This window comes from Chaetura pelagica, unplaced genomic scaffold (assembly GCF_000747805.2).
Source record: "Chaetura pelagica isolate M959 unplaced genomic scaffold, ChaPel_1.0 scaffold50, whole genome shotgun sequence".
In the NCBI taxonomy this organism is placed as follows: domain Eukaryota; kingdom Metazoa; phylum Chordata; class Aves; order Apodiformes; family Apodidae; genus Chaetura; species Chaetura pelagica.
The window spans coordinates 4,374,826-4,387,867 of record NW_009952366.1 but is presented as its reverse complement, the minus strand read 5'-3'; the positions used below and the strand labels follow the sequence as shown (position 1 = coordinate 4,387,867).

At 37.9% G+C, this 13,042-nt stretch overlaps 1 protein-coding gene across 7 annotated transcripts in view; it reads left to right on the top strand.

The window, feature by feature from the left end:
* Nucleotides 1-378: 378 nt before the first annotated feature.
* ATP2B1 (ATPase, Ca++ transporting, plasma membrane 1) overlaps nt 379-13,042 on the top strand; it is a 35,077-nt gene continuing 22,413 nt past the window's right edge. For 3 of the 7 annotated variants that reach the window (XM_010008005.1, XM_010008011.1, XM_010008008.1), the window contains exons 1-7: nt 379-790; nt 5,592-5,789; nt 6,650-6,904; nt 6,985-7,110; nt 7,496-7,633; nt 10,529-10,567; nt 11,698-11,859. In XM_010008005.1, coding sequence (XP_010006307.1) covers nt 586-790; nt 5,592-5,789; nt 6,650-6,904; nt 6,985-7,110; nt 7,496-7,633; nt 10,529-10,567; nt 11,698-11,859 — 1,123 coding nt within the window. In that variant the 5' untranslated portion in view covers nt 379-585. The remainder of the gene's footprint in view (nt 791-5,591; nt 5,790-6,649; nt 6,905-6,984; nt 7,111-7,495; nt 7,634-10,528; nt 10,568-11,697; nt 11,860-13,042) is intronic. The other 4 variants (XM_010008006.1, XM_010008010.1, XM_010008007.1 and 1 more) reach the window with 2 other exon arrangements.

Genomic DNA, 13,042 nt, shown 5'->3' with positions numbered 1-13,042 from the left:
CCCCATGTGGCACTGGTGGTGGATGTTCCAATCTCTGTTTTCCTGGAAACGGATTTAATTCCAGGTGGTTTTAAATGGTTGGCTCTTGATGATTAAGTGTATGGATATACCAAGTGAAATGCAAGACTTAAAGACAACAGCTGTTCTAAGAAGTTAAAAATGTAGGAAAGTACAATAATGCAAGGTTACTTTGGGCCGGGGAACATCCATTTTGTGACTTGTCCCTTTTGCCTGCTGAATGCTAACTAAAAATATAGGAAATACGAAGACATTGTCTTTAAGGAGAAATGTGTAACTTCAATCCAAGGAGTAGAATTGCCTTACAATGCATTTCTTTGTAGCTGTTCTGTAACTGAATGTGTATTTATTCTTTACCTAGACTGTACATGCCCTTTGGCTTGGGGAACTGAACGCGCCATGGGACAACCTGAAAAATATCTCTCCGGACGGGGTCTCTTACTTGGGTGATGTGTCTGCTCTCCTGACTGTCTTCATACCCAAAGGATTTATTTTTCTTTTGGAAATATTTTAAGTTGAGATCTTGTTCCCTACTGGAAACTGTCTACACTAAAGACTGCACGCATCATGGGTGATATGGCAAACAACTCGGTTGCATATAGTGGCGTAAAAAACGCTGTAAAAGAAGCTAATCATGGAGATTTTGGAGTTACTCTTGCAGAGCTCCGTTCTCTTATGGAACTTCGAGCTGCAGATGCACTGCATAAAATACAGGAATGTTATGGAGATGTATATGGCATATGTGCAAAATTGAAAACTTCACCAAATGAAGGTAAGCAAATTTTAACACTGCTATTGAGGAAACTCTATTTAGGATAAACCTCAGTCAAGCAAGCTATTTCTTTTTTTTAAGATAACAAAGTTTATAAAAAAGTATTTCACTTACCATAATAAAATATTTCTCCTTACTCCTCTAAGGCAGAGGTATTAAATGGTAATAAGTAAGCAAGTTTTGGTTTTTGGGTTTGTTTTTTTTAATTGGTCTAACTGCAAATGAGTTGTTGGGTTAGTGTTGAAGTTGCACTTTGGTAGAAAGTTTGTTGATGTATGCATTCACAAATGAAACAGCAATGCCGCATAGCAATGTTTAATTTACTCTGAAAATCTAAGTTTTGTGACCTATAGTTCACAATTCAAATTGTGCTGTCATAGACCACAAGGTTTTAGGAGTCTAATGCAGGGCTTATTAACCCTTCTGTGTTGCTACTTAGTTCTTGTGTTCCCCAATGCAACAATTTTTAAAACTGATGACATCTGATTTCTATTTGTACTATACTGAATTTTTAATAGCAGGGTCTAGATTTTAAATCCAAAGTTTTTGTGTAGATTTCATTTGTTATATACAAAATAAGTATCACTTCAGTTTTAGGCAGTAAGAGGTACTATCAATATTAGTACAAGACTTGCAAAGTGATCACACTTATTGTCTAGAAATAAGTATCCTCAAGGAAGCCTTTGCCATGCTGGACTAGATGACTGTGAGTTGTGGCTACCTGGTGATTTTTCTCTCTTGAGTTATTACTCCAAGACAGACTGTAAAAATGTGAAGAAGGGAATAAATATATCGTGTCCTTCCTGAGAGCTTTCCAGAAGTTTTTCTTGACATTTGGCCTTCTCTTACTACTCTTTCCCAATGTAACTGAAAGCTTTAAGCTTTAATTTGTGAAAGAAAGCTGCAGGTTTTGTTGTCTGAGATATCTAAGCTGTAGTTTCCGGTACAAATTTTTTTTGCATATTTTAATCTAACATTAACTCAACCTTAATATGAAGTTTTTATGTTGGTAGTAATTGAGCAATACCATTATCAAGATTTTTGCAAATTGTGGTGTCTCAGTCTTTAAAGACTGGCATAGCTTTTAAACAATGGAGTGTCATGTTGGTGGCAGTGGAGTACCTGCTGTCTTAATGCTGGATCAAGAACAGCCTACTAATGCTGTAAGGTGTATCTCTGGGTTCATCTGTATTCAGCATGTCTCGGCTTGATCTGCTTTTGAAGCTAAACTCATGAAATCATTTCATATGTGAACTGAGTTCCTCTTACCAAACTGGCTGAAGAAGATACCTGTAGAACATGAGAAGTGCCAACTTCTGTTCCTCAGTGTAAATGGAGCTGTAAAGTTTAGTGTATGTGTGTGAAGCACTGCTGTGTACAAGGAGTGTAACAATTCTTAGATAGGAGCAGCAATTGCATTGTTACCCTTTTGACCTGTTGCATAGTATTGAAAGACAGTTTCCTTTCTCAGGGAAAAGGGCTGTAGCTTTCTACAATTAGGAACTGAAGTGAGGGTTAAATCCTGTTTTACATTAATCTGCAAGGTTTAAGGCCTGCTTTTAATTGCTGCAAGTTATGTGGGCGTGAGATTGTAGATAGTCATGATGTACTAAGAACCAAATGCCTGGTATACTGTGGTATTTATTTTATGTCCCTTAATGTAACAAGCAGGTTAACAAATGGAAATGATGAGTGTCAGTGTACTAAAACTAAAAAGGGTTAGATGCCCTTTCCTGCAGATTGATTCTGCTGTATTGAGAACTGTGTGATCAAGGCCTTTCCCTTTCAAAAGGACTTGACATTTAGATGTACTGTCGTGCAATCAGCTAAATACAATCAGTAAGTTGATGAAAAGGTACTATCTTTTTTTTGAAGTGTGAGAGCAGCTCATAAACGTAGCAAGGCCTCAGCAAATGTGATAATTAGCTCAGAAAAGGTTAAGTAAGATGAGGTACAGCGGTGTTCTCTACAAAGCTGTAATTTTTGCTCTAAATCACTACATGAACCTGTAGACAACCAGCTTTTCTGCCAGGTAAGCTGCTGTAAATTTCTCAGAGGTAGTACTGGAGAGCTCTTGTAAAAGTAAAACTGTCTCTTTTGTCAAATTCAAGCTGTAAGTGTAGGAATTGAGACATTTCTAATTGAGAAAATCTAGGCAAGATCTACGCAGAAAACTGCTGTGTGTTACACTAGTTGGAACTCTCAAATCTCGTGTATACCTGCAAGGCCCTATGACACTTCATCCTATTCAGAAGCTTTATTTATGATATGAAATGCTGACTTGTGTAATTACTAGTAGCTTCACAGCAAAAGTACATGTAGTTCTGAAATACTACACAATGGATAAGTTCAGCTTGTGTAATTTGTTGCTTTGAAGTTGTTGACAATATAAGGTGATGCCTGTTTTCAGGCAAAGTATTGATCAGACCTACCTGATTTGAAGTGAGAAATGGTAACTGTCCTTCACCAGTATTACTAAAAAAAAAAAAAAAAGGCACTAAGCGGACTTTACTGCTTAGTACTTAAGGTTTATGTCTTTTACATGTATACTAGTGTATGCTAGTGTGAATAAATTAATGTTGGACATCTGTAGTAGCAAAAGTTCTTACTGTATTCTGGAGGGATGGACCACCATTGATATTTCCACAGATCTACATAATTTTCAATTGTCTAGTGGCTTCTAATTCTAGATTTCTAATAAGATTTATATATGAATCTTTAACTAGTCCCTTGCATAATATTTTTCAAATGTAATGCCAAATAACATAAATTACCCTAGTTAAGAACCATAATGAACAATACAATGACAGTGGCATCAATCTCAGTACTGTAAACTGTGAACTGTGAAATTGCCAGCAGTGTGGCAAATATAGCAAGTTTAGTAAGGGTGCATGGTGTGTTATGGCAAATACTAAAGATAAAAATGCTTTTTGTCTTTGCTGGGCTTATTTACTGATCTTCACTAAGTGATTCTTATAGTAACTTGACTTTATATAGCCTTATTGGAGAAAACTTCGCAGTCTTCCAAGACCTTTGCTAAATACTTTTGATGTCCTGCATCCTGGGATCCTGTGAAGGGAGGAGGAGAATGGTGCCATTGACATGTAAATAATCTTCCAAGCTGACATGCATAAAGGAAGAGAGAAATGTTATCTTTTGAAAACCAGCAATATGATCTAGCCTTCTGGAATGGCCAAGCTTTCCTGAGTTTCTCCAGTTCCTCTCATATAGCTTGATGTGCTCTTGAGAGTGAAAGTAAGCACCCCAAAGCTTTTGAACATCAAGAAGTGTAGTGTTATGGCTAGTCAGTAAAATTGCTTCTTTGCATTAAACCTCCAAAGCTGTGAATTCAAGGTGAATCTGAATGTCAGAATAAATCTAATTTCTTATATACACTAAGTGTATGTTTAATCTATTTCACTCTTGAAAAGATCTGCACATCATATTTTGCTTTTCAGTTAAGTGATTACATAGCAGTTATTAGCATTTCAAACTGAGGTTTGCTGTTCAGTAGTCTTTGCAAAGCATCTTGACTTATCATGTGATGGTTCTAGGAAATGTCTGTTAGAGGTGTTAAATACCCCACTTATTATGAAAGCCAGTTGCAGTGGCCACTGTTCTTACTGATTGCCTGGCATGTTTGCTCTGCCTTGATATCACTAAGCAGTTGGTTTAACTACTAAAAAAGATCTGCTAGTAGGAAAATTGTTGCGTTTAAGCAGGTGCTGATCATAACCTTGGGGATGAATATGGTTGAAGTATTCAGACTTTTGCTCTGAACACAGCTGAATGTTTAGCCATTTTGCCTTGAAAAATGAACTAGTGGCTTAAATTCTGAGTGGTGGGTTAGGCAGCTGGAAACTGCTGAAGTAAACAGGAGGTGTACTTACAGAAGACCTTGAGTGCGTGACCTTGCACTGAATATACTAGGTATTCCTTTATTTTTAAGGATTTGGCTAACTCTTTAAGCATGCAGTGCCTTCTCATGAAGGCCTCTCACTCTTGCCTGTTACGTCTTCCTTAAGAATGGTACAAGAGTTGAGTCAGAACAAAGGACTCTGCAAGAAATATGACATATAACAAAGATGATAGTGAGCTGAGCTGTCAGACTCTGCAGTGTCCGATATGGGCTCTCTCTGTGTGAGAGGAGATAGGAAGCAAGTGAAGCTTTGGAAGAGCAAACAACTGCTACCTAGACAGAAGCTGCATCATTAAGTGTTTGCCTCTCTCTGCATGATGCCTGGACAGCTTCACCAGTTCTTAATAGTATTTGCCATCATAATTAAGTAATACACAAATACTATATTCACAGTATCTTTATACTAATAACTATATTAAATATTGTGTTATAAATGTTACATTAGTTGTCGGATCCTGGGATGTTTTATCTGAATACAGAATACCTACAGTGGGAGTCAAAGCAGACTTCACAGGCTGTGGTCTTACTAAAGCTGCTACTCAGTCTTGATAGTAGTAACTCTACTAATGATCTTGTTTTGCAAACTTGTTTACTTTGTATGAAGGTATGCCTGTTGTTATTACTCTGTTGCTATGTGATACAAGATGCAAGTAGGTAGACTGTCAACTTACTTGATATTGGCAAAGTGTGAATTATAAAATACAGCTATTTTTCTAGAGTGGCTCTGATTTAAGCCTGTGTAATTATTTGAGATGTGGCTTTTCAGTATTGTTAACGACATGTGGAGGGAGACTTGACTCCATGAGTGTGAAACCTCAATCACTTCTAATGTGGGGGCAAAATGCAAGTAAGCGTCACTAACTTTGTCTTATTATTAAATAGGTTTAAGTGGAAATCCAGCAGATATAGAAAGGAGAGAAGCAGTCTTCGGGAAGAACTTTATACCTCCTAAAAAGCCAAAAACATTTCTTCAGTTAGTATGGGAAGCACTACAGGACGTTACACTAATTATATTAGAAATTGCTGCCGTAGTATCCTTGGGCCTATCTTTTTACCAGCCTCCAGGAGGAAATGAATCATGTAAGTAAACTTTTTTAAAAAGTAGATATCTACCTGTATTTTACTACTGACTTTCCTGGTCCCACGTGCTTATACTGTGAAGCTGATGTGAGACAGTAAGTCAGTGGAAAAGCAGCTTATTGTTCCTTATTGGGAGAATGCTGCTAAAACTCTGGCTTACCCTAAAAGGGCAAAGGTGAGATTTCCCTGGACAGGCTTTGGTGTGATTCTGACCAAAATAATACCAAAAGTGAAGTGCAAGCAGCATGATCAAGGACTTGCCTTAGATCCAGTCATGTTTCTGTACAAGTGGGTTTTTTTTAGCTTTGCTTCAAATATTTAAGCAATTTATAATTTGTGGTCATGTGCTTCCTTTGGGAGTCAGCAAGTTTTAAATTTTCCCTGATTTGAAATATGACACTGGTCACTTTCCAATTTAAGAAATGAAGCTATATTTATACTTCTAAATGGGAGATGATGGGATCTGGCCTTCATTGAACTGAGTTTTTGCAATGGTATTTGGCTTGTTAAGGTAAAAGTGGGAAATGTTGAGAAAGCAGAAGGTGGTTAACTGTCTAGTCTGACATTCTTATGCCATCATTCAATGAGGCAATAAGGACAGGTAACTTTCTATATCAACTTCTCTTATGTTCACATACTAAGAAATGTAAATTCTAGGGGGTTTCACTTCCTTGAGCTGCTCTATCTGCCAGGTTCTTTAGTTGCTTTGTGTGTTACCCTTACTGAAAATCTAAAATTGCAAAGAAGGCTGGCAGAGAGAATGTTTATCAAGTATTAGTAGTTTCTTCTGTTTGGCAAAACTGTTGTTGTTGAAATAACTATAAGTGAAATTTCCTAAATCTAAAACCTGTTTTCTACAGTATGTGGATCTGTAAATGTTGGTGAAGAAGAGGATGAATCTGAAGCAGGTTGGATTGAAGGAGCAGCAATCCTCCTATCTGTAGTTTGTGTGGTATTAGTAACAGCTTTCAATGACTGGAGTAAAGAGAAACAATTTCGGGGATTGCAGAGCCGTATTGAACAAGAACAGAAATTCACAGTCATCAGAGGTGGCCAAGTCATCCAAATACCAGTAGCTGACATAATTGTTGGAGATATTGCACAAGTGAAATATGGTAACCATATTTTAGAAGTTGAACTTTCTTTTATTTTTAAAAAAGGGACTGCAGTCAACATACCCAGTGATCTCTCGTAGGTGATCTTTTACCGGCCGATGGTGTACTCATTCAAGGAAATGACCTCAAAATTGATGAAAGCTCACTGACTGGAGAATCTGATCATGTGAAGAAATCTCTGGACAGAGATCCTATGATGCTGTCAGGTGTGTAACGTTTGACAACTCTTGAAGAAAGTGTTTTGTTTCTGGGGATGAACTGGTTATTAAAAATTTTGAGGTTAAAATCTGGCAAACTAGGCCTTATCTAGGCTGACTCCTAAAATCATGTAAGAACAGTGCAACTATTGCAAAACTTTGTCAAAGTGAGCATACTCTTAAAACTGATAAACATTTTATGTAGTTGCTTTTGCTTTTATTTTCCAGATAGTTTGACAATTAAAGCTCATGGGAACACAGTGTTATATACATATATATATATATATATACAAGTCCTACAGTTTTGTCAATGTGAAGTTTGAGAACTCCTTTCCTTTGTGCTCTGCCATATAACTGCTCAAGTCTGAGTGGAAAATCTGATTCAATCTTTCAGGTACACATGTGATGGAAGGCTCTGGAAGAATGGTAGTTACTGCTGTAGGTGTGAACTCTCAAACAGGAATCATCTTCACCTTACTTGGAGCTGGAGGAGATGAAGAGGAAAAGGAAAAAGAGAAGAAGGATAAGAAAAGTAAGCATAATCATCTTAAATCCTTGGAGAGGGAGAGGTGAACTCCAGTATGTTACTGGATAAAAATATTTTCTAATCTTAAGCCAGAAATCTTTTTTTAAAACCTCCTACTTTCAGTAGTTTTCATGGCAAAAAATTCCTTCAGCTCTAGTGACCTGAGGACACCACTTCTACTAATTCTAGTCATCGTTTTTTAATTGAATTTCATATCTCATTGATCAATTAGAGGTTTGAAAGTTTACAACTCCTAACCAGCTATATAACGTATAAATTGTTAACTTCCATCTTGTGTAACTTCGAAATACAATCTAATAATAATAATAAATCTAATAGCCAATATTTGTTTATGGCAAACACTTTCTTACCAATCACTTGGTAAGTATCTAGTTTAGCTTTTGACAGATGGAACTCCTGTTTTATGACTGTCCAAGGGTGAAAGCTTGTATCATTGGTGCTACAGAGTTTGTGGCTATCTGAAACATACAGAACTGATGTTTGTAAAGAGGGACAGCTGCTTCTGCCACTCCTTTTCTTCCAGAGCTGAAACTCTGAATGCTAAAATATATATACATGAGGTGAATGTCTAGCAGCACTTTTCTGTAAACTTTACTATTTGACAGCTTGTAACCCCAGAGCATTTTGGAGGCCTTCTGCAAAGAGTGAAATGGGCTATCTACTTTATTCTGAAGGACTTGCTCAGTAGCTAAAATTATAAACTCACTTATCTAAGCCGTAGCCTTTATCCTGACAATCAAAGCTTAGAAATGTTAAGCAGTAATGTTTTGATACTAGCTCTCTCACAAGGTATGTTCAGGACTGAGTTTCTCTACAGCAAAAATTTTTGTAGAAACTGTTGTGAGGTCTACTGGATGGGACCGCGCCTGAGGATTCTTGGCAGAAGATACACTGTTTCATCGTAGGAATACTAAACAGCAGTGGAAAGGCATAAAGAATTGTGCTTAGGAATCTCAGTGCCTTCAAACTGAAGAGGCAATTGTTGAAATGAGTGCTCTGTACAGGAATAGGACTGAACTGTGCTTTTTGTCTTCATGTCCTAATGCACAAATTCTGAACCTTCTTGAAACTTTAGGTAGTAAGTTTATTCAGAAGTAAGTAAGAGGAATTTTTACAAGAGGAACGGAAAGGTCAAAATTAGTTTCAAGCTGAAATGGGGTAGTGAAGAGTAAAAGTTGACCTGGAACACTTGGAAGGATTAGTGTGGAACAGTTTCCATCTTTTGTTCTTTCAGTTACAGAGGTAGGAGAAGGAAGCAAACAACAGTACCAGCTGCTGTGGGACATATGGAGAATATAATAACTTTTATTAATATTCTGGCAGTGTCTGCTTATAGAAGCAGAAGTCTTTTGACAAGTAGTGTTTTAGTGTATCCTGAGGCTTGAACACTTCTGAGATTTTTGTCTCCCAAGATAGACAACTTCCTCTTTCCCTTAAGTTAGATGCCTGATAAGATTCTCCTTGGTAAAACGCAGGTTAAACTAAATTAGCTTCTCTCTGAGTGCTAAGGAGATTAAAGTTGCTATTTTTAGTTGGCTGTGTATGGCTTGGTTCAGAGCGAAAGCAAATATATGTGCAAGGAGTTAGAAGGAATTCAAGTGTAGAATTTTGCTTTTGTAAGAGCGAGAGGAGAACTAGGAAATAACAAATACTAGATTAGGAGACAATGGTGAGTTCTTAAGCAATCTGAAGTGGCACCTTCTGGAGAAGGTGAACATGCTGCTTTTTGTCCACCCCCCCCCTCAGCTGCCTGATGGAAAATGTTATGTATATGAATTAGGCTATGTCTACAATATTAAATGGTATGCCAGACAGGCTGCTTGATAATTTGACTTTCTTCTACCTGAGTACTCATGTATTTCAGTCTACATAACCTAACTCTGAAGACTTAGTGATTCACCTGTGAGACTGAAAAAGTCTGGGTTTTGTTCTAAGTTCCTCAGTTTTGTGGTTTTATTTCAGGTTATTACAAATAGTAATTGTAACCCTTGCTTTCTCTACTTAAGGTAAAGTTTGTCACTTGCCAAGGTAGTATCTAAACCCTTCTCTCTGAAAACTGAAACAGCAAAGGTAGCATGCCCCCTAGCCCCAGTAAGCTACACAGGCTGTGTCAGTCTTCTAGTTATCTTTAATGTTTCATTCTTTCATTTCTTTCACTATTTCACTGTCCTCCTTTATTATCTCTTGCTGAACTCCATTTCAGAATAGAGGTAGGAGTGATACTTTATTATGAACAGGAACTGTTCTCTTAGTGATGTCATATTGGTACGTTGCCAGCAGATTATGGTCATGCTTGCGTAAATAGGGTTAGCATAGATCCAGTAATCCAGCGCTGTACCTGCATTAAGCTTTGGTGTGGATCTACGAATATTATATACTAGAGTAGCTTCTGCAATGTTGTACAAAAGCACTAATTCTGGAAGTGAGGTCCTCCAGTTCATTTACAGTAGTAGTTAGCTACAGTTGCCAAGTGTTGGAAGAACAGAGAGCAAGACTGAGGCTATCAGAATCACTTTCATGTCACAATTTTGTTTCCTAGGAAGATCTTTAGGCAAGCCTTTTAAAAGCTTTCCTCACAAGTAATAAATGTCTGTATCAGTAATTTGTCTTAAGTATGGCAGCAGCATTACGGTGCTGCAGCAGTCTGTATGGGAAAAGTAAAGTTTAAAAAAAATATATCCATTTGAGCTGTTTCTGTAAGTCTGTATTTTTAAAGCCTCATTTATGTCAATCCTCTGTCTCCAGTCTGTTCTACACTTTTAAAAAAAATGCAGTTGCTTGTTTCAGCATATGGTAGTGTGTGTACTATATATAAATGTAAACAAGGAAATGAACTCTGGACAGCCAGTTTAAAACTCAACTTTTTCCCCTCTCCAACAGGCAAAAAGCAAGATGGAGCTCTTGAAAACCGGAACAAAGGTAAATGCAGATTCTCTGATCCTTTCTTGCACGTCCTTATTTTCTGAGTGTATGTAATGAATGTATATGAAAATGCATATCGAATACTTGGAGCCAAAGTGGTTATGCTAAATATGGCATGAGTGAATCTGCACAAAACAAATGCTTAAAGGAACTTAGTAGTCTCAAAATAGCTAGGTACTACAAAAGTAAACTTTATCAATTACTTTCAAGCTGTATTGTTAAGGTCAGCTAACCTTGGCTTACTGCAATACCCACTTGGCAGCTCTCACTCCCCCTTATCAGCTGGACAGAGCAGAAAATAAAATTAAAAGCTTGTGGGTTGAGGTAAGGATAGGGAGACCACTTACCAGTTATCTTCATGGGTGAAACAAATTCCAAATTGAGGAACTGATTGAGGAATCAACTTGGGGAAGATTAATTTATTGCCAATTAAAAATAGAGCAGGACAGTGAGAAACAAAAACAACTAAAACCACCTTCCTCCCCCACACCCTATCCTTCCAGATACAGCTTCATTCCTGAATCCCCTACCTCCTCCCTCTGAGGTGTACAGAGGGATGGAGCATGGGATTTTTTCGTCAGATTATAATTTTTGTCTTTGCTGCTCCTCCCTCCTCATACTCTTCTCCTGCTCCATCATGGGGGCCCTCCCACAGGACACAGTCCTTCATGAGCTTCTCCAAGGATCTGGGGCTCCTTCCCCAAGGGTGCAGTCCTTCAGGTGCAGACTGTACAAGTGTTGGTCTCCCACAGGCCACAGCTCCTGCCAGGAGCCAGCTCTGATACAGGCCTTTTACAGGCTACAGATTTTTTTCAGGGCACATTTGTCCTCCTGCAGCATGTGGTCCTTCATAGGCTGCAGTATGAATATCTGCTCTGCTCTGGTCCTCCATGGGCTGCAGGGGGCCACTGTGGTCTTCTCCATGGGCTGCAGCTCCCCTTATGCCAGCCTCTGGGCACCTACACCCAATACACTTATTTGAACATCCATGTGCTGTATGACATCAATGGGTAGAAGTTACTGTGCAGTACTGGTGTTTAGCAGAGCCTGATGTTAGTAAACTTTTCAGGTAGAATTGATTTAGGGGGCTCCTGAATGGCTAAATTTTATTGTATCTTAATTTTTAGCTAAAGCCCAGGATGGTGCAGCCATGGAAATGCAACCACTGAAGAGTGAAGATGGTGGGGATGGAGATGAGAAAGACAAGAAGAGATCCAATTTGCCAAAGAAAGAAAAGTCGGTTCTCCAAGGCAAACTTACAAAGCTTGCCGTTCAGATTGGCAAAGCAGGTATGATATATCAGTACCCCCTTACATTGGTGTCACATGTTTGAATAAAGTTGGGACATGCATAATTTGTAAAGGGACAACTTAAGTAAATAGCCTCAACCACTTTGATTATTTTAAGTGTAAAATTCCGATGCACACAAGTATGCAATTATTCCTGAGTTTGCTGATGGATTTTCAGACTGTGTCACATAGATGGTTTTTATTTTTTCCTTTATTTAAATAGATTCAGGCTTCAGAGTGTCTGGGAGAGAAAATTATGACTTCATAGCATGGGGTGACTGTTACAAAAGATATATTTAGATAAGATGTGGCATTTAGTTATGTACCTAGAGATCTATAAACTGGCTTAAGTCTGGGAAATGTGGTAGGGTTGACCAGTTTATCACTGATACTTCCAGAGACTTAGGAATTTCTTCTTAATGTATGCCTCGCTGATGTGTAACGCTTTGATTGACCTTCTACTGTCCTTCAGCTTCTCTTATACTTCTATCAGCTAATACTCATTCAGCTGTCTTGTCAAAAAATTGGATAAACTGTTGCTTCTTGAAAGCAGACTAAAACAACAATGAAGTTCAATGTAAATTTTAGGTTATGTTATCTAGTTTGTAGAGGTTTAACCAAACATTTCAGGATTAACTTTGGCTCATGTAGATTTGTTGAAAGATTTAGGCTAGAGGGAACTTCTGGAAGTCTTGTAGAGTAGCCTGCAGCTCAAAAAGGGCTGACATTAGCACATATGTCATAAGACAGTTATGGTGTGAGGACAAAACAAACTTAGTACTGCATAGTTATGTATAGCAATGTTTATTTTCAGAGAAACTTGTACTAACAAATGTTGAATAAAGCTTTTGTGGCATGTTTAGTGTAAATTACTCTTCTTATCAAATAATTTTTTCACATCTTTTAAAGAGCTGCTTTTTTTTTTTTTCCTTTTATGCACCTTTTGACCTGTTGTAATTTCCCACACACCTTTAATGCTCATCTACTTCATGCATGCATCTTTTGGTCCTGCTGCTTTGGGACAGTCTGCACACTGAAGCATCTTTCTGTAAGGAGGTGACACTTCAGTGACTTCTGTTCCTTTTTTCTAGCTAGGTCAATTTTCATTCACTGTTTTCCTGTGGTCTCTTAAATGTGATACTCAGCTTGCTAATAGCAGTTCTGATTTGTCTTCCCAGTTACT